At 42.5% G+C, this 25,124-nt stretch overlaps 1 protein-coding gene across 1 annotated transcript in view; it reads right to left on the reverse strand.

Moving 5' to 3' along the window:
* Nucleotides 1–25,124, reverse strand: part of Dhc93AB (Dynein heavy chain at 93AB) — a 289,061-nt gene that overhangs the window by 4,566 nt on the left and 259,371 nt on the right. Inside the window, exons 69-70 of the mRNA XM_080266572.1 lie at nucleotides 22,967–23,140; nucleotides 2,750–2,898 (exon numbers count right to left, since the gene is read on the reverse strand). Coding sequence (XP_080122698.1) covers nucleotides 2,750–2,898; nucleotides 22,967–23,140 — 323 coding nt within the window. The remainder of the gene's footprint in view (nucleotides 1–2,749; nucleotides 2,899–22,966; nucleotides 23,141–25,124) is intronic.

Below are 25,124 nucleotides of genomic sequence, written 5' to 3' on the forward strand. Positions count from 1 at the left end.
TATGAGGATACAGGTGTACTGATAGAAATTAAGTGATGTGTAGGTATGATAACTGCTGTCCCTCACACGAAATCCCTTCTGTCCCTCCTGATGATGTCACGGGAAAGTCAGATACAGGAAGGTGAGTATGTTGAAAACCCATCTATGTTCTTCTTGGTGACCACATCACAAGCAAATAGGCTACAGCCGTAAAACTGAAACCAATCCCAGCTAGATTACCTATTTAAGACGCAAGATCCAAGCCAAGCTAACACAGTGCTGTACAGTTTAGGGTACACGGTGTGACCCAACTTCGATGTTGCTGGACTTGTAAAATCATTCTCTTAGTATTATGAACAACATGATTATCGCCGGGTCTAACGTAATGTCTTCACTGTTCTTCATGATGATGTCACACTGGAGAAATAGAACTAATGATAACAAATTGAACTGCGCATATAATCTCAACTAAATTTGTCGACCTCAAAATAAACCCCCGGATAATTGCTGTTGACGTTAGTGTTGTTCCTCCGCCCCAAATGGAAGTCAAAATATTTGTGAAAATGATAATTGCTCGCCCTTAAAGGAAACATTCTCTTTCCTCTCAGGAATGTCACGCAGAAGGAACATACAGCACAGAATAGGCACTGAAATATTGTAAATACTCCATCACTCCCTAAATAACGATTGTGAACATGATACTAAGCTACCGTCACAAGACACTTCGTTCTTCTTCTTCATCTTGGTAACACCACACTGGCGGCACATGAGAGATAGAACTCAAGATTAATCACTGAACTGTAGTCGATCAACTACGTTATACTCCTCTAAAATACCTGTGAATATAATAAATTCTGGGTCTTAAGTGAAGATCTCCCTACTTTTCTTGATGTCACGTTACAGCTCCATACAAAACAGAACTCAAAATGAACAACTGAACTATGAACTGACTACAGTTTTATCAGTTACGAGCTAGGCCCCCTGAATACCTGTTATCTGAGAGGTGCCTGTGGAGTCACGTGGAAAAACAGCCAAATGAGGAAGTTCAAGGGCGTGGTGGTGTTGATACGGAACGATGTACTGGATAATGTTGAAAGTATCCTAAGATGGTCTGGCCATGTGGAGAGAATATAGAAGGAGAGATTGACAAGATGAGGCATGTGAATGAGGTGGAGGAGGAGAAGGAGAGGAAGAGACTAAGGATGAAGTGGGGGATGAGTCGAGAAGTACAATATATGAATGGGGGGGTGATGTGAATTTGAGAGAGGGCCGCCTGATAACAGGGAAAAGGGTGAGATGGGAGGCAATTCGTTCGTGGCCACCTCCTTCAGGGTTAAGGCCTCTAACTATAGACAGATAACTGTTGTTGTTGTTGTTGTGGCCACACCATCAGCTGGACATTCAAATATAGTAGGTCCTCATCAGACGTCTCCTTTCTTGAAGTTCATTTTTTGCTATTAAGCTTACCATAATCTAGAGAAAGTTGTCTACTAGGCTAAAGTTCCATGCCTACCATTAAAGCTGATTTGCTAGTTTTGCCCAATCCACAGCAAGAGGTGTATGGGAAAACCTGGGATATTTGGAATACATCCCCGATATGTGAGGGAAAAATTAATATTAATATGAACATTATACCTGTTCTCCCAAATGTGATACCTTCTATGTTCCTCATGTTGATGTCACACTTGAGCCACATATAACACAGTACTAGACACTGACTACTATAAATAATCCATCACTCCCTAAACGACTGTCAACATAGAGCATGCAGTCCTCATAACAAGTAAGGGGTGTGTTCCTCGCTCTCACATTATAAAATCAACAACTGATATTGTAAAATGGAGGAAATGACTAATCAGATCTATTGTCGGCAATGCAACATTAGCAGGTAATTTTTTTAAAAGTTACTGGAGACTCAACAGCAGAAAAGAATGTCAAGAAATGTGATATGATGGAGACTTAACCTCTGCGCTTGGCAAGGCCATCACTCCGACTGGGGTGGTTTAGCAACTAGATTATCATACCACTATAATAATTGTGACAGTAATAAACATTCTCTTACATATAGCCCTCCTTGTAAAGTCCCATAACTGCAGCCGCCAGACCCTAAAATGTACATGCGCCATAAAATTTTCTCTCAATAAATTTTGAATATCTGATTCAGGATTCACCAGCAATGACCAGTTTCGCACGGTGTGAGGTTAATAATAAATGCTGGGAGGAATCTGGAGGGACTAAGGGACTAAACCCCCCAGTTAGGTTTTTATGCCTCAAGTTAGGCATCCGCGATTGCAGTGTTACCATTGGCAGCTGCAGCTAAGGTGTCCGTCTTCTGATGACATCGATTTGGAGGCACATGTAAGACTGAACTCATGATGATTAAATAAACCAGAACTGCTCATCCAAAGAAAAAAAACACATATATATATATATATATATATATATATATATATATATATATATATATATATATAATCCTTCGAATAATTATCAATCAAGAAATTGTTTAGGAAGAGTTAGACACGTAGAGCGAATGAACAGTGAGATACTGATTTGGAGTATGCACATGAGTGAGGTGGAAGGAGAGATGGGGAGAGAAAGACTGAGGATGAGGTGGAGCGATGAAGAGGTGTATGAATGAGTGGTGTGAGATGGAGGGTGGACTGCCTAATGGCAGAGGACAGGGTAATTTGGAGGTGATCGGATAGTGGCCACCCTCTCTTGGATTAAAACATCTGACTATAGTGAGACAGTAAATGGCATTGCTCACGTGAAGTCCTCCTTATTCTTCTTGGTGACATCACACTGTAGGCACATCTGGTCGAGGGGCAGCTCACACTTTCGAGCGGTGCTCTGCATGATGGCTGTCAGGAAGCTCTGTGGGTTGAAGAAGCCTGCCAGCCACACCGCCGGGGGAACCTGATGGGAGATTGAGGAAGGTAGTGGGCATGTGGTTCGAGAAATGATTGGCTGTCTGGAAGGATGTAAGCTCTATCCCAGGCTAGGGCAAGGAACAGACTGATGACTCGAATTTAGATAAAACACACCTTACTGATCATTCTCACGACCCAATAGTATGTCATAAAAGCACCCCATCACAACAGTCCTGAATGTGACATCCCTAGCATGTATTCGGTATGGATAGCAGGATGCGGTAAGGTAGTGACATGTTAGGGTGTGTGGAACACAGGACTGCTGGACCTCAGGGAATGGACCATCAAGTACCGTATAGGTACAAAGATGGACACTTGAAAAGCAAGAATGAGCACTCAAAGAGTGCAACAACCGCGCTCATTAACTAGTCTAAGGGCCGAATATTTGACTTTGTCCAGTGAAACTGACATTCGACAGTTCTCTCAAAATCGACTTACTTCACTCGTGCCTATCCCTTACCCATTCCATCAACTTTGATTTAAATCAGATCAACTTTTAAGTTGACTTTGACCAGGTACCTTGACCTCCGACCTTTCCCTACGATCTTGACATCTGACTGATTGTTCTCAACATCATTTCTCCTTCTCCTCATTTTAACATAAACTCTTCAACAAAGCTTACTCCGTAACGTTGACAATCGACCTATCGTTCTCAGAGACAACAGGTCAACCTCGTTGGTGATCCTTTGCTCATTCATCAAGTTTGATTCAAATAAGATGAAAACTGTTTTAGTTATTTTGTTCAAATACAGACACAATGGGCTGAAAGTTGATCTTACAGTGTGACCTTGATCTTCGACTGACTAATTTCTTCATTCTTGTTTGATCCTCAACTTTTTCATTAAGTCTTGTTCAAATAAGATAAAAAATGTTTGTACTGACTTTGCCTGTAACCTAGGCACTTGACTGCTGCATATGACCTTGACTTTTTACTGACTTCTCAAAATAGAAATCTTTCATTCTTGCCTTATCCTCAACATTTCCAGAAAGTTTTGTCTAAAGGGGATAAAAATTGTTTAAGTTCATTGTGCCCTGTGACCATGGCCCTTGATGTATTGTTGTAAAAACAATAAATCAACCCCTTGGCTGATCCTCAACACTTCCACGAAGTTGGTCAAAATCGGATGTTATTTTGATCGGCGACCACACGCACGTGTGTGTTAGTAAAACAATTCAAACAGCTTTGAGCTGATTTGAACAACACTTGTTGGAAGGCTTAAGGGTTGGCCAACATTTTTTTTTTTTTTTTTTTTTTTTTTGAAGGAGGTCATTGAGCTAGATCAATGTTTGACTTAGCAAAATCTACTTAAAGAGGTCTTATCCAGTTTCGATCAGTCTTGGGGGAAAGGTGCCGGTAAGACAATTTTGAGAAAAATCAAAGGTCAAGGTCACAGGGCAAGGTCAATGTTTGACCCGTGTGTGTGTGTGTGTGTGTGTGTGTGTGTGTGTGTGTGTGTGTGATTCACCGGGTCTGTCAGATCACGTGAAGGCCGTGATCGTCAGCTTGTAACCTCCTGGAAACGAGCTGAGAGTTCATACAGTCCGATCAGAGGGCAAGGCTGTGGCCTTTCACACATGCACACACCCATCCCCTTGCTTAAGGGAGATAGTAACCACCAGTTTCGTCAGTGAAGTTTTTCACAACCTGAGCAAGGGACAGAGCCCCGCCTTACTAAATGGCAGGTGAGAGCGTTACCACTGTCAGTAGGAAGAATTAACAGGATAAAGTCACCTTAGATAGTTGCACCCTTCCCTGCAGTACTGTATTCCAAAGAGAAAGAAATAATTAATTTCTGGTTAAGTGCGTAAATGAAACTCTTCCAGCACAAGGCCATCCCTGTATTGTACAGCAAAATACCTTGTGATTACCTTGCCACCGGTTATTCCTCCACAAAGCAGCTACACGGTAAACTAGTATGCACGTATTGTGTATCCGTCTGTGCATGACGCAAGTATGTATGTATATAATATATTCCCCAGTCCCTCTGGCCCATATCCGCAGCCATCCCGGCACAACACAAGTACACGGTTGACTAATACTCTTTTGACAGGATTTTGTGCACGCATGTATGCAAGTATGTATGAATGCAACGTACCGTACGTCCTGCCAGCTATCCTGCAACGATGCAGGTATGCGGTCGACCAGTACTCTTGCACTGCATATTTCTGAATGTGTATGTACTGTACATAAGAATGTACAAGGTATGTGTGCATACCCTCACCCCTCAACACATCCCCATAAGGCCTGGGCCCCATTCTTCAAGACAGTGCAGTAACTCAGAAAATGAGTGAGTGACACACTGAGGACTATATATTGCATTTGGCTGTCCTGGTGGGTGCGGGGAAAAAAAATCATCGTTTATAAGAAATTTATGAAAACGTTTCTAAATCCTTAACTACAACACATCTCATCTAAGTACAATAAAACCGTCTGGATGCAGCAAGAAATAAAATAACGGCATTGTTCAGAAGGAGTTAATGGAGACCGTTACTAGTCGATGACGGATTTCTCTTAACCCGAGGCGTGTGACTTACTCCACATGAGTCAACTCCAGGGGCATGCAGCCTACCTCATAAAAGGGGGATTTTTAACATCGCCCCACGAAGTTTCTCGTAGGAGCAGCGACACGTAATTTCGTAGGGGTTTCAGGCTATCTATCATCTTTCATCCCCACCCTCTTGGCTGAGCCCAGAAACAAAGGAATGGTAGCTGCTATGAACGAAATTCATGCACTTCCAGGTTGGAGGGCAAAAGCCAATTTTTCTAGTCTGCAAGACATGGTTTGTTATTCAAGGCGTGGCATACCACACAGAGAGTAGGCCAGCATGTTCTCCAGTACAAGTTCCTCTACTGTCAACACCAAACTACATGCACAGTACATACTACACTTCCTTTTCCAAAATTCAAACAACAAATCATGGGATCTCATTACATAGCCTCGGAGTCCCTGGGAGGCGGGGACCATAAATGCCCCCACCATCCGCCGCTCTCCCGGTGACGACTCAATGTGATGCCTGGAATCAATGACTCGCTTCTTCATTTCTGCAACATTCGCGGCCTTTCCTCTAACTTTCGCTCTATTGAGCATGACCTCTCCTCCTCTAAACCTCACCTTCTTTTCCCAGCTGAGACTCAGATGTTTGAGGCAACTGACAGCAAACCCTTTTCTGTATCCTCCTACTTTCTCTATACTCACTTCAAAGCCAAAGGTGGCTGTTGTGTACATGTATGCAACGACTTATCTTGCTCTCGTGTGCCTGAACTTGATTCTTCTGAATTCTCTACTCTCTGGCTTTGGCTTTTCTGTCATCCTCTGACTAAATATATCTGCGCTGTTTTCTTATCCCCTAATTCTACTGACTGAAAAATTCTTCGACTAACTTACTTCTACAATGGAACACATTCTATCCATTTCTCCTTTCTCTGAAATCTCCATCCTAGGAGATTTCAATGTTCACCACCATTTTTGGCTCTCCTCTCCTTTCACTGATCCACTTGGTAAACAAGCCTACATCTTTTCTATCCTTAATGACCTACAGTAGAGCAGATTGTACAGCACCCTACCCGTATCCCTGACTGCCTTGGATAGAGCTCCAACATACTTGACTTCTTCCCTACAACTAATCTTTCTGCTTACACTGTTAATCTTTCCTCTCTGTTGGGCTCCTTCGATTACAACCTTATTACCTTAACCTGTCCTATTGCTCCAGTGCGGCCTGTGAACCGTCCAAAGAAATGTCGGCTGTGGCACTTTGGAGCTGCGGATTGGGAGACCCTCAGGCACTACTTCTTTGGTTTTCCATGGAATGATTATTGTTTCCATGGCCGGGCGCCATCTGAGTGTGCCTTGCGCATTACGGAGGTTATTCTCTCGGGCATGGAAGCATACATTCCTTTCTCATATCCTTTGACTAATGCAAGAAAGCCTTGGTTGAATCATGCTTGTTCTAATGCTGTCCACAACAAGGATAGGGCCTACAAAAGGTGCCAGAGCCAGCACACCCCTGAAACACATCTTTTTTATGTTTCTGCCCGGAATCGTGCTACGTCTGTTCTTCGCTGTGCTAAAAATAATTTCATCTGTACTAAATGCTCTCAACTCTGCAACCCAAATTCTTCCCGCTCCTTCTGGCACCTTGCCAAAAACCCTTCTGACAACTTACCTCATCATCTTTCCCTCCTTTTTTTCTACTCTGATGGTTCTGCAGCTATTTCTCCTACTGATAAAGCAGATCTCTTAGCTCAGTCTTTCTCCTCCAAGTCCACCTTAGACGATTCCGGTGCTGTACTTCCATCACTTCCCCCCCTCTGACTTCCTCATGGCTGACATTAAAATCTCTTCATCTGATGTATTTTCTGCCATAACTGTCCTCAGTACTAACAAGGCATATGGGCCTGATCGAGTCCCTCCTGTTGTCCTCAGGCACTGTGCTTCTGTGCTTACATCCTGCCTAAATAAACTCTTTCGCCTTTGTCTATCAATTTGTACCTTTCCTTCTTGCTGGAAGTTTGCTCTCATTCAGCCAGTCCCAAAGAAGGGTAACCATTCCTAACCCTCTAACTATCGTCCAATTGCTTTAACGTCCTGTGTCTCAAAAGTTTTCGAGTCTATTCTTAATAGAAAAAATTTAAAGCATCTTTCCTATCACAATCTTCTTTCTGATCGTCAGTATGGGTTCCGTCAGGGACGCTCCACTGGCGATCTTCTCACCTACCTTTCAGACTCCTGGTCATCCTCCTTTCGGAGCTGGCGAAAGCTTTGCCATTGCACTTGACATCTCAAAGGCTTTCGATCGAGTCTGGCATAAATCTTTAATTTCCAAACTGCCCTCTTAAGGTTTCTATCCTTCTATCTGTGCCTTCATCTATAGCTCCTTTCTGGTCGTTCTATAGCCTCTGTTGTAGACGGCCATCGTTGTTCTCCTAGATCTATCAACAGTGGTGTTCCTCAGGGCTCTGTCCTATCACCAACTCTCTTCCTTTTATTCATCAATGACCTTCTAAGCTGTACATCTAACCCTATCTACTCGTATGCTGATGAATCTACCCTTCACCTTTCCACTCAGTTCCTCCAACGTCCATCTCAGCAGTTACTTCAGCAAGCAAGGGATGAGGCTATGGCACACCTAATGTCTGACTGGGTCGTATCTCTGACTGGGGTAAAAAATAATCTTGTTGATTTTAATGCATCTAAAATTCAGTTTTTACACCTATCAACCTGTCAAAATCTTCCACAGACGTACTCTCTAATGTTTAACAATATCCAGCTGAATCCTGTATCATCCTTGAACATGCTTGGGGTTTCATTCACTCGGGACTTATCTTGGAAAGATCATATTGCATCTCTTGTAAAATCTGCTTCCAAGAGATTGGGTGTGCTAAGCCGACTCCGTACCTTCTTTACCCCTGCACAGTTGTTGACTTTGTACACAGGTTTTATTCGCCCCTGTGTAGAGTACAACTCTCATGCGTGGGGAGGCTCCCCATATGCAGCTCTTCTCAGTAGGGTGTGAAGTCAAAGGTTTTTCGTCTCATTAACTCTCCTCCTCTTACTGGCTCCCTTCAACCTCTGTTTTGGTACCAACTGCTGTAAACTGGGAATCCAAGATGGTGCCCTAGATGGCTTCCAACCCTATCTACTGTATTTAATAATTGATGAAAAAAATTTAAATAAATCGTATGTAATCATATTCATTCATGTTTTGAAGACCATTTACATAACATTTGCCTTCAGATTAAAAAAAAATATTATTTGTGTTCAAAACTACAAAACAGTTTAAAATTTAAATAATTTATGAAAATGAACAACATCCTTTTTCTCCCTCTTCAGAATGTTTATATATTTGTAATAACTACGAAACTTAGCAAAAATACAATTACTGGGTATATAAACAGCTTACCTCAGAGATATGTCAGTAACTGAACATCTCATGAATATAAGTTCTAATATCACCTTTTATATCATTCAAGTAATTTAACATTTCATCCTTACACCATGACACAATTTTTTTGTGAATGAAATATAACACAACCATGATAACTACTAAAATATCTAACAATGAGATTTAGTCCAATGCAGAGATAATCCTGTTCATACTGAGAAAAAGGAAATACAATATTCATAGAAATTCGAGTCAGAGTCATAGCTATCCCCAATTTCTTGGAAGTACTGAGCGCTGGGGCAGCTCTATGAAGATCCACGGCATCTGCAGTCAAGTTAATATGGAACATTCCGTTTGGCGCATGAACAATTTCTTAAACAACCTTTTCTGCAACTAGAAGAAAGGGATGTAGACATCTCTGATGGACACAATTCTGCAGTCACTGGAACTGGCACAAGTTCTGCTTGCTTTACTGTCCATCCTATATTCTGTCTTGTCAATGATTGTTGCCAAGGCAGAATGGATTAGATGCTGCATAAAAGCATCCTCAGTATGTGGAAGAAGTTTAAGGAGAGTGTCTTGTATGTTAAAAAATTTCGAGAGTGAATCTCACTCAAAGAGACATCTGACATCTCGACATTCTCCGTGCAGACATTGACAAACAACTTCCTAGCCTACCTTGTAACATATTCAGATATGATAGCACTGCCGTCTCTACCAAGGTCTTCTAAAACATCCAACTGAATTTTCCTACTTGCCACTAACCATCCCTTTTTGCTGGTAAAAAGGGGACTGCTGGTGGAATCACTGGGAGTTAGTGGAGTTCGACCAGAGCAGCCATGGAAGACGGACGTGCTGACATTGCCTGCAACCCGTTGAGGGGGGCAACCAGCCAGCCACAGTCGCCTGTAGCCCAGAACATCTGGGGGACCGTGGTTTGGTTTAACGTACAGGCGGGGTACGGATTCATGAAACGCCAGGATACTGGCGTTGATGTTTTTGTGCACCGCCAGGCAATAGTTAAGCCAAACTCACGGCACCTCTAATGCTCCCTAGGTGATGGAGAGCCAGTGGAGTTTAGCATGTTTGGGACCCCTAAGGATCCTGAGGCCCGGGATGTTACTGGGCCGGGAGGTGTGGCCGTGCAGGGTTCCGACCATGCACGGTGACGTCTCACGGCCAAGGGACGTCAGGCCAGGGATCCTAGGTGTCCTGGACAGGTAAACCTCGTCATGGAGATGTCCATCGCGATGGCGAAGGCTTTGTGTGGGGGTAATAAGGGGGCTTTGCATGTTCTTCTCCCTAAGATCTTCGAGGAGAACGGGCTGCCCCTCCTTATCATCCCTGAGTGCTTCATCCGTGATGTACACTTGGTTCCTCGCCGACAGAAGCGTTGGGCTCAGCAGCCACGACCTGCTGCCCCTCGCACCACCCCGAGAAAACGGCTTAGGCTGGAGGCTCCCCTCAACAGGCGGACTGCTACCATGGTTACTGACCCGGCTGCGGACGAGAATACGGCCCAGACCACGGCAGACGTCCACGACCGACCATCGATGACAGAGGAGGGGCAGGACTCTTGACACTGTCTCCATGGCCGAGGATGCGTCGAACGGCTCCTCGGCCAAGGATGAGGTCAGTGGGTCCTCCCATCCTCCGGCGGTAGAGGGCACCCCATCTTGCCCTCCCATCATTGACCTCAAGGATTGGCTAGACGTAGCCTCCTACTGACACCTCCTGGCCCTCAGCACCCACACCCGGTCGTACCAGCTCGGAGCAACGACCTATTCCATCTTATACGATCTGCTCAGGGTTGCCGACCAGGGTGAGGAGATATGACCTGTGCTGACGGTCAGGGGGGAGGAGGTGCATCTGGCTGATTTACGAGCATTCTATCACATGCTCCCTCCTTGATTGGTCCCATAGATCGGCGGTTTTTTGTGCGGTGCAGGAGTTGGATGGCGCTAGACATACACACGAGGCTGGCCTAATACCCCACCATGAGGGTGATGGCCATTAAGCCCCAATAAAAAGAAAAAAAAAGGTATCGCTGCCACTTAGACTTTGAACATATGGAAGTGTGAGGCATCTTTGTCGTTTTTGTGCTTTGGCAACGTCATGTATGGGAAGGTAATTTTCTGTTGCTGTCTTGACCCAAAGTTTTGGAAGACCCTTCAGTATGGTGGATGCATAATACTCGAATATACGGAAGATAATACCATCTGTATCAACTGAATGAACAATAGCTTGATCAGCTTTGTCTGTCTGAAAACTATATGGACTGCAAAATAATACGAGTGTCTGCCTTTCCATGCGTCGATTCAAGGGCAGGGACTACAGTTACACTTCCACTCTGCAGCATTACTGACTTTGTTTCTTCACTGAAACCACCACCCAGATAAATTTTGGTGCTACCAGGCCTTGAAGACTGGAGTTCATATTGACCCCATTTATCACACAAGTAGGCAAGTAACTGTGCTTTGTCGTGCAAGTAAAGAACTCTGACGAATCTGGTGCTTTGTACTGGTCTGACACATCAAATATTTATATTGTTTTTGGCTTACCAGAAATCAGAACAGGTGAACAGTGACTACATTTGCTGGGGCTTCACTGAGAGTTGCTTGTTTGTATCTAAGTGCAATGGCAGAGAACTTTTCATTTTTCACAAATGACAAACGATGAACCCAGTGCATGACATCGATCACTAATGCATATGCTTTGTTGTACGGTGACAACGTTTCACAGCTGCTTATGCCTGTAGGCCTATTCTCCTTTGTAGCTCTCACAAGACTTGACTTTGTTCCACATGCTCGCACTGTGCCACCCTCATTAAATAAGGATGGAGATTAATTGCTACATTCATGGTTTCCAATGTACTCTTGTACATCAAAACTGCCACCAGTAGCAATAACCTGTGTCATATGAAGTGCTGTTACTTCATCGCTTTTTCAGTACTAGTATTGGTATGTAACACGTCAATCACAAAACAATGAATTTATATGAAAAGATATCCGAGAAATTCAGTTTCCAATTCAACTGTCACAAGGAGATTACAGGTATACGTGTCAGTTACTTTGAAATTACCAAAAATGAATTCCTTGTCCCTGAAAACCCTCGAGAGTTTGTATTACATTTGAAATTAGTGCAAATTATGACCAACTTGTGAACATTTATAAATATGGGAGGCATCTTGGACGCCATCTTGAATTTCAAGCTTACAGTAGTTGATTTTACGAGTAAAGGTATGTCAAATTACTCTGGAATTATAAAAAAAATGAATTCCTTGTCTCTCTCTAACAAAAAAAACAAAATTATTACACTTGAAATTACTGCAAATTATCACCAACTTATGAACCTTTATGGATATGGCAGCCGTCTTGGATTCCCACCTTACACTTGTTGCTTTCCAAGGTTGTGCTCCTGGATATTGTTCATGGTGGTCCAAGGAGTAAAATGATATGCCAGAACATTTTATAACAATCTATGACTGCTGAAGCAGCTGAACCCTACTTGGCCCCTGGGTAGATCCATTTACCATAGTGTTAGCACCTGACGAAGGCTCACTTTTGTCTCGAAAAATGATAAAATAAGATGGAAGGCCAATAATGGCTAAGGGAAGAGAGGGAGAGATGAATTATATGATCGAAAGTTGCAAGTCATGCTCAAATTATGGCTGATTGGTCTAACTGATAACTCACTGAGCCTTTGACTGGAGTGAGTCCCAGTGGTCAAGCTGCCGGTTTCTCGCCAACTGGGAAACTTTCATTTTTTTTCATTCATTGCCAGACGCCATGTATCCCAAACGGGGTGGCCAACGGCTTAGAGTTAATTGTTTTACAGGGAGGGGCACTAATCCTCCACCAACCCCACCTGACACGTAGGGATGCCAACAGCATCTGGTGTTCCCAGGCGGTCACCCATCCAAGTACTAACTAGACCCAACGTTGCTCCGACCAGAATAACTCCGCAACAATGATGTGGTGCAAAAAAAGAAGATAATAATGATCAGGTGAGCAACACAATTTCCAAGACGGTGTACCACTGAAGTCATTTTGCAATGGTCGCCTTGGGAGCAGGCTGTGAAGCCTATGCCCTGAGACGGACACATAAAAAAAAAAAAAGTGACTATTGTCGTACCACTCTCTACTGAGAACAATATTTAGGTTGCCAATGTTCAGAACAGCATATAGGAGATTATTTCCAACACCTTGACTCAAGATGTTTTCCAAGCCGAATAAAATCATCAGGTTGCAGTAAAAATAAAAAATGACTCTTGTAGAAGGGTATGGGAGGGTTTACTTTTGGTAATGCAGGGAGTTGCATTTGAATTTGTAGGAAATAATTGTCTGACTGACAACATACATCACTAGGCTTGGTGCAGGGATTGCTATATTAGAAAAGCAATAAAAGTCAGTCCTCTTACCTACTGCAAAGGTATAGGAGTTTGAGGCTAGGCTAAATATCCAAAACATTTATTGGTTCCACAGAGATTAGTGCCTGAGTGACTAAGTGCTCCTTACCGGACGTAGATTATTCCCTTATTACATAACTGCTCTGGCAGAAAACGATATCACATTGACACTGAAAATACCTTGACCAGGCACTCAAAATCTTTGGTATGACCCTCGTTACACAATACACTACTGTTATCGAAGGTAGTGATGTACTCGAGGCCAACTAGTTTGTTTTCATTTGTCAAACATCTGCCTTGAGAAATTTCCTTGTGTCAGCTCCACTTTTACTATTAATTTGTATGTGCTTAATCTTTGGTTGTTTCCCGGTGAGCGATCTGCCTTTGATCTATACTCTGTGGTTCTTCTGGATGGTTTTAGCAGGGTTCGCACTTAAGATATCCTGACGCAAAATATTGTTACGTCCTTGTCTTTATTTACTAAGTAATTACACCCAGTGCTTGCCAACAACACTTCACTTATTTCACAAGTACCGGAGCTGGACTAACCTTGCATGGCCACAAACAAAACAAAACTGACTGAAAAACTCCTCTATTCTCTCCCCCACCCTTTTATAACCTTGCACGAAACTCGAATGTTTTGGGACATGCTCCCATGCATGCTCCTATATCAACAACAGTTTTGTATGAAGGAGACATCCAAAATATTCCAGAGCTTTCATACTTTACGTAGCACTCTAAATATTTTATCACACAAACTGAAATCAAATTACATAATTTAGCAAACAAGCACCAAAATAAAACGTTATCGAGAAAAATAGAATAAAAATTAATACTTAATCGGCAGAGAGGTGGCCTGTTGTCCTACCGGAAGCAGGCTGTGAAGCCTATGCCCTCAGTCGAGCACATAGAGAAAAAAAAAAAAAATCTGCTCACAACAGCAGGCTTTCTGGCAAAAACCTCGGGAATTTTCCACAAGCACTCCTGCTTCTCAACACCACTGGAAAATGAATGTACAGTAGTGTTTTAAAATCTGGTATTTTCTTCAGGCGAAAACATTCTATTTAGTTACCGTATACTCATTATCTGGTAGCTGTTGATGAAATTTTATCCCTTCTTCACCGAGCTGACCTCTGTAGATATGTTTATCCGCCATTTTGTTCGCTAACACAAATCAGCGGTGTTATCTCGTCCAAGGCTTTGATCTCGTCCTTCACTGTCCAATTCCCAACGACATTTTGCAAGTCGCTCTGTATTTGGTCAATTCTTCGCGGGTGAACAACCATCCATGTAAGGAGAAGGTTTAAGGCAATTAACACATGAAAACCACAGCCAGTGTTTAATTTAATTTGTATTGCTTTATATTAAATATTATAGTTGGTATGTTAAAGAAGAGCTGAAAGTAACATTTCCCTCTCGCCAAACCTAAAAAATACGAATACCTGCAACAAATTGTGTGCAGTTATTTTTATTTAATTATTATTATTATTATTTTTATGTGTCCGACTCTGGGCATAGGCTTCACAGCCAACTCTCAAGGCCCAGTACTCCTCCTACATACATACACCTCTCCACATGTCACCACTTCGGCGCTAACACCCACCGTCCATATTGAATACATGGTAGGGCTGTCTTCTACAGGACTGGTGTACTGGACAGGACTCAGTTTTTCCTAAGCTGTTCGGTCCCAGAACTCGGTTTCTTTCAGCCCTAGTGGAAACTTGGTCTTAGGCTACAAAATGTGAGTGTTACAGTGTTCTGAATAAATCCTCTACAGCAAGTGCTCATCCTCCTCCTTGTTTACAGTTATCCCTAATTTATTTCCTACTGTCCTCCTTCTTTTTCTTCCTGCACTGATTTCTGGATTTGGTAATTAGGGGATGCGTATGTTCTTATTAAGGCTCTTCATTTTATATTTTCTCCTTTTCTTTCAGGTCAAGCCCGTGCTTTCTCCTATCCAGGAAATGCTTAGCAATTTCTTGTGTTTTCCTCCTTTTTCTACTTCTCACTCGGGGCTTTGTTGTATCTCCCTCCCGGTTTTTAAGGTCAATCAATCAATCATTTCCTGTGGCACCCTCGGGGATGCATAGGGCCTCGATGAACTCACACCACCACATCCTATCTTGTGCTAACTCCTCAAGATCTCCCCAACACTCATCTCCAGCTTCCCGTCTCATTGTCCTCACCCACGTCTCTTTTGGCCTTCCTCTACCTCTCCTACCAAGTGCAACCCACCCTGGTGTACCTCGTACTATTCCCTGTCTCCTATACACATGTCCTAGCCACTTCCATCGTGAGAACCTAACATATTCATCGACCGGCTGCACTCCCGTTTTTTCTCTAATTCTACTATTTGGTATCCTTTCCCACCACTTAACTCCTAATATTCTTCTAAGTGCTTTGTTTTCAAACACAAAGAATTTATTTTCCATAGTCACTGTGCTGTACCAAGACTCGTGTCCATAAATTAAGATACTCCTAACCATTACCTTATAAAGTTTGATTTTTGTATGCACAGAAAAATTGTTATTATTCCAAATATTTTTAAGCATTCCCATTGCCTGATTAGCCTTCTTTAACCTTTCCTCGAATTCAAAGTTCAAAGAACCATCCTTGGCTAAATAAGTACCTAAATATTTAAACCTATCAACTTGCTTTACAACCATACCTCCAATTACACATTCCTGCGCATTTTCCATATTCATATTGATTATTTCAGTTTTTCCACAATTAATAACCAAACCCACCTTGCGACCTTCATTCACCAAACAGTCCAACACTCTCTGCATCTCTTCTGGCCCATCACAAATCAAAACTATATCATCTGCATAATCTAAATCCAAAAGTTTCCTGTTCTCTCCCCAAAGTATACCTGCACCGGTTTCTGTTCCAACGCGTTTCATAATGTAATCAATGACCAATATAAATAGTAAAGGCGATAGAACACCACCTTGAATTACTCCGGACTTGACTTCAAACGAATCACTCAGACAACCATCAACCATCACTTTACAAAATGTGTCCTCATGCATGTTCATAATGACCCTCACAAACTCCTCTGGTATTCCATAATGTCTCATGATCTTCCCCATAGTCTCTCTCGAAACACTATCAAAAGCCTTTTCAAAATCAACAAAACAAAGACTTAACGGTACTCTCATTTCATTAACTTGCTGCATCAAATGCCTAACTATAAAGATCTGATCATTGCAACCACGTCCCTTTCTAAAACCAGCTTGTTCATCCCTCAGAATACCCTCAACCACCGGCTCCAACCTATTTAACAACACTCTACTGAAAACTTTCAAAGCTATCGGTGACAAAGAGATTCCCCTCCAATTACCACATTCACTCAGGTCTCCCTTCTTCGGAACTTTAACAATTACACCATTCTTCCAAACTGATGGTAGTAACCCCGTCACCCATATCTTATTGAATAGCTTGGTCAAGATCATTATTAATCTATCCCCCTCCACTTTAAACATTTCCGGAAATAAACCATCCTCCCCTGGTGCCTTATTATTCTTTAACTGTTTTACTGCTTTCTCCACTTCTGCAAGCCTCAACTCTCCTGTTTCTATATTTAAATCTTCCTGAGCAGACGGTATATCCTCTTCTGGTGGTATTGGTCTATTAAGAACTGTCTCAAAATGCTCTTTCCATCTATTTTTAATATCTCCATCTTTTGTCAATAAATTTCCTTCCCTGTCTCTAACTGGTATTTCCTTGCGTTTACCTGCATTACCACTCAGTTCTCTAATCGTATGGTTTTTAAGGTATGGAGGATATTTTGCATTTATTTTAAGCTTGAGCTTATATACTTTTTTTTTTTTTCTGCTGTTTCTGATACATTTTGTTCCCTTGTTTTTCTCCGGATTAGAATGGGGATGGATGGCTTTCTCTGAGCCCAGGTTTGTCTCCTCTCATTCTTTTGGGACACCTGCTATTCTTGCATACATCTCACTTAGCTCTATAGATGGAGTGTGCTTGCTATGCACGACTCAGTGCGAGCGGTGAAGTCACCGCACAGCGACGGAAACCGTCACTGTACTCCCATCTAATTCATACACGCGCTTGTATGCACATGAAACGAACATTGAAGAACCGAGAAGTTGTTTTTCCGTTTTCCCTGAAAATTGGCACATCGATAACAACCCTCTGGAAGACACGGCACACCAGGTGAAATCCCCGGGTGATGTTTTTAAGGGGGATTATATGGGGGGGCAAATGTATCAAAGGGTTAATATGATCACTTCAGAAAACTTGAAAATCAAACGCAGTTTACGTATCGTAACAATGCCTTAGGTACTGCTAGTTGAAAATCAAGCGCAGTTTACATATCGCAACAGTGCCATAGGTACTACATACTGCTTTAAGTGGTATACTGCTTTAAGACCACAGGAGAAATGATTGAATATGCAAAAACACAAGCTAAATACTCCTTATCATGCCTCCTCACCGATGAAAATTTCTCCCACAGTCCTTGAACTGTCTGTTCACACGATGGCATAGTGCTGAATTATCTGATCCCCAAACGCGTAAAACTGTATTCCAAACACACTGCACTGTTCTATTGCGAATACCAAGATGGCGGCCACTTGCATCAACCGTTGCCGCAACTCTATATATGTCGATGATCCATCTCCAGCATGCTGCATCCTGCCTAGCCACATCTTGTGAGACATCATGCCCTGTTCAACACACTGCCGTCCTCGTCCCATGGGATGCTGGTCTTTGGTCATGTCCAATATAGTCCTCTTCCCCTTACAGATCACATCTGGGATCGTGGACCTATGGTTGGGCTCAGTGAGATGACATTCTGTAGAGATGTGGATCACGGATATGAATTACCTCGACCTTCAAAGTGCTTATTGCTTGGTCATGTTTTCTGAGACTCCATCTGGACACCACTCCACAAGTACCGTACAGGCTTTTCAGGTTAGGACTTTCGAGGTGGAATCCTAAGTGGATGCAAATCAGGAGACACTTGAGGCTCCCCTCAAGTTCAAACGGAGTCCCCTCTGCACCTACAGAACGAGTTCCTAGGGATCCTCGACCATCTCCACTGCATTGCCAGCAGCTGTAAAGATCAGGCTCCAGTAGACGGACTGCTGGACACCATTTCAGGTTTGTGAACACCAGTTCTATACCTCACACTCTTTTGTGACGTGACTGAGGGTGTTGCAACCCTGAAAAGTGTCATGGTTGTTTATCCAGTTTGCTTCAAACCAGTGGTGATATGGAGTTCCAGGAATTCATGAGCTCTCTCACGCAATGCATTGTTAAGAGAGAGTGCCTCCTTCTTTAAAAATTTATCTACTTTGGATTCTTTATTTCACCAGTCTCATGGAAATGAATGAAGTATTGAAGTGGTCAGAAGAATATATAAAACAGATGATAAAGGAAATGGAAAACAGAAAATCCGAGGACGAACGGCAGGACCAGCAATAACCATGGACGAAATCAAGGAAGCAATCAGAAAGAGGACACGTGGAAGAGCTGTGAGTGAGGACGGTGTGGTTGTGAAAATGTTGAAGACGGCAGAAGACTTTGGGATGAGGAAGATCCTTGAGATAGCAGAATATACGATGAAGGATACATTCCCAGGAAAATGAGGGAAAGTGAATTTATAGCCATACCGAACAAAGCAGGAGCAGCAGAATGTGAGAAACACAGGACAGTGTTATGAGTCATATGGGAAAAGTAACACTGAGATTAGTAATGAACCGTATTATATGTAAGGTGGACAGGAACAGTACGGATTTAAGAAAGGAACCGGAACAAAGAATGTCTGCTTTGAGGATGCTCATAGAAAGTCATAGATACGTACAAAAGAAAAATGTGTACATGTACTTTGATTTTGAAAAGGCAGCTGATACTGTGAGACACGAAGAAATGGTAAGGATGCTCCAGGACATCGGAGTGGATAATGAGGATGTGAGGTTAATAGAAAACCTGTACTGGGATCAGCAGGCGACAGTATGAACCGAGGATCATAACCAGAGTGGGTGGAAATTAAGCGGGGAGGGAGGCATGGATGCGTGTTGTCACCAGATCTCTTTAAGTTGTATGACCAGAAAGTCATGGATGAAACTGAGCATCTGAAAAGAATCAAGGGTGGGGGAAAGAATGTGAACAATATGAAGTATGCTGATGGCACATAAATGGACTGACGGAAGCGTGCCAAAGAAGGGGTTTGAAGATTACCATCAGAAAGACAGAAGTGCTGGGGGTAACCAATAAATAACAGAAACTTGATGTCAAAACAATTATAAGAGGACATACGGTACGGCAAGTCTGAGAGCTTTCGTACCTTAGAAGTACTGTAGGCTATATCTGATGACAGTAGTAGTGAACACGAAATGAAACGAAGAACGGGAATAGCAAAAACAGCATTTGGAAAAATGAGAAATAGCTTACCTAATACTCGTATTAGTATGAACATAGGTACAAGAATGAGAGTTTTGAAGTGTTTTGTATGGTCAACACAATGGATGTGAGACGTGGACGGTGAAGAAGAATATGGGGAAGAGAATAGAGGGAGTAGAGACGTGGTTTCTTTGGAGAATGATGAGGATACCATGGACGGCAAGAATGACAAATAAGGAAGTGCTGAGAAGAGCTGGAACAGAGAGACAAATTTTGAAAACCACCAGAAGACACCTGGTATTCTTGGGATATGTTCTGAGGGCGAGAGAATTGGAAAGCGATTGCTTGCTTGGAAAGATTGAAGGAAGGACAAGAGGAAGACAGAGAACCAAGTATCAGTATTGGTCTGAAAGAAGATCTGAAGAGAAAAGTCAGCAAAACAAAATTAATCAAAATGGCGGAGAGCTGAGAACGGTGGCGCTCCATGGTCGTTGACGTCACATGACGGGCACTCCGTATGACGGGCACCGGTATGGTAAGGTTAGTTTCATACGATGGCCATAACTCTTTCCAGTCCTTTCGGGACAGTTTCGAGTTCCACTTATCGTTTTTCGAGAAGGCTCAGGAATGCCACTAAATGTTTTCAGATTAGACTGGGTTGGACCAGTCCTGTGCTGAGCATGAGAGTGGGTAGATCTCCTGGCTGGAGTTCCTCGGACTTCGACTGTTCCACTTACCATACCTGCTAGCCAACCTAGACAGTCCACCCACGCTAATGCTCCTTACTGCTTCTCTGATCTGGCCTTTTCTGCTCTCGCTATTAGTTTTTTACTTCTTCATTTCATTTTTAAGTTTTTTTTTTTCTCTCTCTCTTCCCATTTTTCTGTTTGTCTTTAGATCGACACCCTAGATTTATACTTTTCCTCCTCATTGCTTGACTTCTGCATATCCTACCACTTCTACTGCCCTGTATTTTGATGCCATTTATCTCTCTGGACGTTTGTTCAACCTTTCAGACCTTGCATATCAGGTCAATAGGGTATCATTAGCTCTTCATTTTCTCCGACATCTTACCGTCCTTCCCACTTCCCTTCCTCACGAAAGCAGGGTGAATACAATTTGCCCTGACAGCGATGCTCTCTCCTTAGGCCCAGACAATGACCCGACTTATATTTAGATTCTACAGTCAACCTCGTATGGAGAGATTGGAGAAGGCCAGACTGACTAGGACAGTGTTCGAGTATGTGAGTGAGGTGCAGGGGGATAGGAGGAAGGGGATGCAAAGCATGAGGTGGGGGTATGGGGTGGAGAGCTATATGACTGAGGGTGACATGACATGAAGGGAGGGTGACCTGGTGGCAAGGGACGAGGTGACACAGAAGTATTTTGTGGCCTTCCCCAGCGGGGATCAAGGTATCTTGCTATAAACAGATAGTCAGTCCCTACTGATGACTATCCTATCACACTCTACCTGGGAACCCTTGTGTCCTCTTAGGACAATGATCAATTGCCCGTAGACATAGGGACCCATACCACTGGATCTTCTCGACAAGGTGGTGACGGCCTTTTGACCGTTCCAGGCACGTAGAAATATTCTAATATCCTTTTTGACGACAAACAATACTCGTACTGGCGTCATAGTGGACAAAGATATGAATGCCCAGGACCGTGTTTCTAACCCTGATCTTGATATTGTCTACAAGTTTGTAAATCAGGTTGCTGAGCTGCTCCTTCAGAAAGGATTTCAGTTCCAGCATTTGAAGGCATTACGGCAGCCAGGAGCCAGAACAATATTTGCCTCCAAGTAACTGAAATCTGTAAACTTCCTCAGCATATCTTTACCTACCACGCTGTCTAGCCACAGTGACCCTCACAAAGCATGGTTGGATGCTGATTAGAGACATTCTATTAATGCAGCAATCTTTTTCTGCTAAGAGGCCATTCAGGTTTTCACAGTACAATACCCGAGAAGGTACAGTCCCTCCATTACGTCCTCTCTGCCCTTTTCAAAAGCAACCTTAGAGGTAAGAATGAAACACAAAGCACTCGTACCCTGTGCACATCACTACACGCAAGAATGTACAGGTGTGGGAGGCAAGTCAGACCAAAGAGTTTGTGATTGCCTGGCCGATTTTTTTTTTTTTTTTTTTTTTTTTTGACATCTGTGCGATTTTCTTTTCTGGTGCATTGATTAGATAGGAAGGAAGCCAATCTAAGCCCAGTAAGGAATACTTAGTAATTAAGGCATTAAACCTTTCAAGCCAGCAAATGAGAGTTTTATTCTAAAACCAGGCAATTTAAGAGTATGTGATCTGTCTATGCCTGTGATGCTATTTCATCATCATCATCATCATCATCCTGACCTCTTTCTTCCACCTGAGGACGGGGTAAAGTTCGGCCCAAAAAGCGAGGAAAAAGAAAAACAAGATACAGGGAGAACTTTCACTAGCATGCCTCATGAATTATATTACACATTCATTCACTCACCATTCAAACCCCCAGAATCACTGACTTCACTTTACAGGTTTGATCATCTGCAGGTTTTTTTCCTGTATTTTTCTTTATACATGGTCTTTACATTACACGTCTGACAGAGTCAATCTGTCGATTATCGAGTTACAAAAGGAGTGCCAAAACACTTGTAATATGCTCTCCTTAACCTTGTCAACCAACTCTCTTCTCAGTTATTTCGCCTCATCAACCTCGATACCTCTCTTACACACTCACTCACCATGTCTATCCCACCTTCAGGCTTACCCACAATTCTCTTTTCATCGCTCTCCTTAAAATCATTCTCTCCATATGCTATTACATGATTTAAAATCCTCCAGCCATCCCTTAAAGAGATAAACCAACGTAAATAGCACATTATCATCATCCTATCTGGCTCCTTAGAGCCCATTAGACAACCTAGCATGATCTCAAACACCATATAACATTTTTTTTTGCTAATTTGTTCCTACCTGACGGAACTGGGTCACTCCTACAACTTAAATTAATGTTGTAATTGGCATTAAATTTGATAAGCTTAAGTTATGTCGTAGGAATGAATCTCTTTGGTTGCTAGTCAAATCAACCCTCTAATATGACTATACTTGGTCATCTGTTCAGCTGAGAAGAACGAACCGAGGATCTTTATCAAGTCAGACTGAATATGCTACAGAAATCCTATAATCCTTCAACAGGGTTTCATATAATTTATGTTTCCAGGAAAATTACTGACCCTGCTTATGGGAGACTGTTTTTAACCCCATCATTAGCAGTGGTATCTTCTAAGCTGAATTAACTGTTTGGTGGTATTTGGGTGGCAAGAGACCTCCACATACTGAAGGGGATAAATACGTCATAAATCCCCAGACCCTCATCACACATACCATAACGCCCACATCCTCACCTGGAAATCACCAACCCATGTCTCGAGTTCCTTCATCCTAAGAAGGAGGTCAGCATACCAGGCAGTGAGGCCGAAGGTGGAAGCGTAGGCCCGGGCAGTCCAGGAATCTGGAACCTGGTCCAGGAATAGAGCCTCACACAGTTCTTCCATAGCTGATGTCATCTTCAGTTCACCCTGCAGTACAACACTCCAGTTAATACAGTACAGTGCTATATTAATACTATATTATAGTATATACGCCATGCTGCTGCTACAGCTACTGATGATGATGATGACAGTATTGATGAAGATGAAGACTACGCACATCATTCTTACTTTCTACTCTTTATAGTCAACTAACATCTATTAGGATGGTTGAAGATGGGTACCACTCACACGTTTACTGTTTGACGAAAGGCGACCGAAAGGGGCAAGATAGGGGAATGTGAATTTTTCCTATTTGTGCTCGACACAGGAATATGATGACTCCGGGCAGGATTTGTGTTGCCATCAATCTCGTACATCATACATTTAGAAGAATCAAAAGATTATGCCTGGGTGTGCCAACTGCAGGAGGATTTTGCATGACGGAATTATAGTGCCCATATTAATAGATATGTTTGAGACTTTGGTGTGCAATGAAAATGGAAAGCCACACCGAGATGTGTGTGGAGGGTAGAGAGGGCATAGGATAATAAGTACTGTGATTCGTGAAAGATGAGAAGAAAGTCCATGTATAATAAAGCTGAAGTGAACGTGCTCAGATGATATGGTCATAAGGAGAAAATGAGTATATAGCGTGGTGAAAAGGGAATACCTTTGTGAGCGAATTTCAAAATGGGAGAAGGTGTGGTAAGCCAAAAAGGATGTGGACAGATGCCATAAATGAATGTGTAAGAACGAAAGCTATGGAGGTTGATGAGGCAAGGGAACTGACGAGCGATCAAGCTGGTTGGATGAATTTTGTACGGGGGAGTGCGTGACATGGGTTTGGCAACCATTCTTATATTGATTGTCGTTATACTGACTTGTCTGACAGGTAATTATGACGCAAACGTGTGGAAAAGTGACTGTGAGATGGAGGTAGGATTCGGGGGCTTAAATGGTGAGTGTGTGAGTGTGTGGCCCATTTCAAGGCATTAGTTCTCTCACCACAGTATTATATTTTATTCTTTTCTTTGCTTTCTGGAATCTGGATCTCACCTTACCCCATCTGTGGGAGGGAAAGCGGAAGCATGATCATGATGATGATAACAATGATGATGATGTTGATAATGATGATGATCTGTGATTCCACTGGACTAAGTCATGTTCTGGATCTCCTCACTCCAAGTAGCTTACAATTGGAAAATGGGTATGGATGATGATAATCATTACAGCAACTTCCTGAAATTTCTTCGTATATAGCAGTTTTTACACAAGTAAAACAGGTTCTGTATAAATGAACTTCCCATCCCCCAAAAAAAACAAAAAAAAAAAGTAAACAGAAGCTTACTTTAGAAGCTGCAACGGAGATCCCACAGAGGAATGTCAGATTTTTGCACTGACCAAGTAATACTGGAGAGCCCATCACAGTCAAAAAGCTACCAACAACAACAAAGGTATCACTGCGAGGAACCCCACTTCACCTGTACTCTTTCAGTGCAAAAAGCTTCCCCCAGCGAAGTAAAATAATCTAAAGTTATCCAAAATTAAGGAAGAAAATGTTGCACAAAAGAGAACTCCAAAGACGAATTACAATCTCATCACTAAACAGAGCCTCGTTTCACATTAAAGATGAAGTTGGAATCCTTGAGTGAAGTATAGATGGTTTTGCATAATTAGAAAATAATAGCAATCAGAACCTAATTTTTGAAGCTTCAACAGAACCAGCTTCTATTAAGAAACTTCATTTAAAAGCTGCACGAAAGAGCACATTACTAAAGAGACCTACACCGAAAGGAACTCCAGTGACAACCTTCTAAATAATCAGTGGATATCTACTTCACTCTTTAAATACAAAAAAGCTTCCCCCAAGCTCACTGAGCTTGTTTTAATGACGCACGATAAAAAAAAAAATCACTGAAGAGAACCACAAAAATGAGATCCTCACTAAACTGAGCCTCGTTTTCACTTCAGAGCCTTGGTCGAACTTCTGCCTTGTTTCACCTTACACCTTTTAGTAAGAGCTCATCCCTAA

Source organism: Coenobita brevimanus, chromosome 21 (genome assembly GCF_032717465.1).
Source record: "Coenobita brevimanus isolate Jiangsu-jjx chromosome 21, ASM3271746v2, whole genome shotgun sequence".
Classification (NCBI taxonomy): domain Eukaryota; kingdom Metazoa; phylum Arthropoda; class Malacostraca; order Decapoda; family Coenobitidae; genus Coenobita; species Coenobita brevimanus.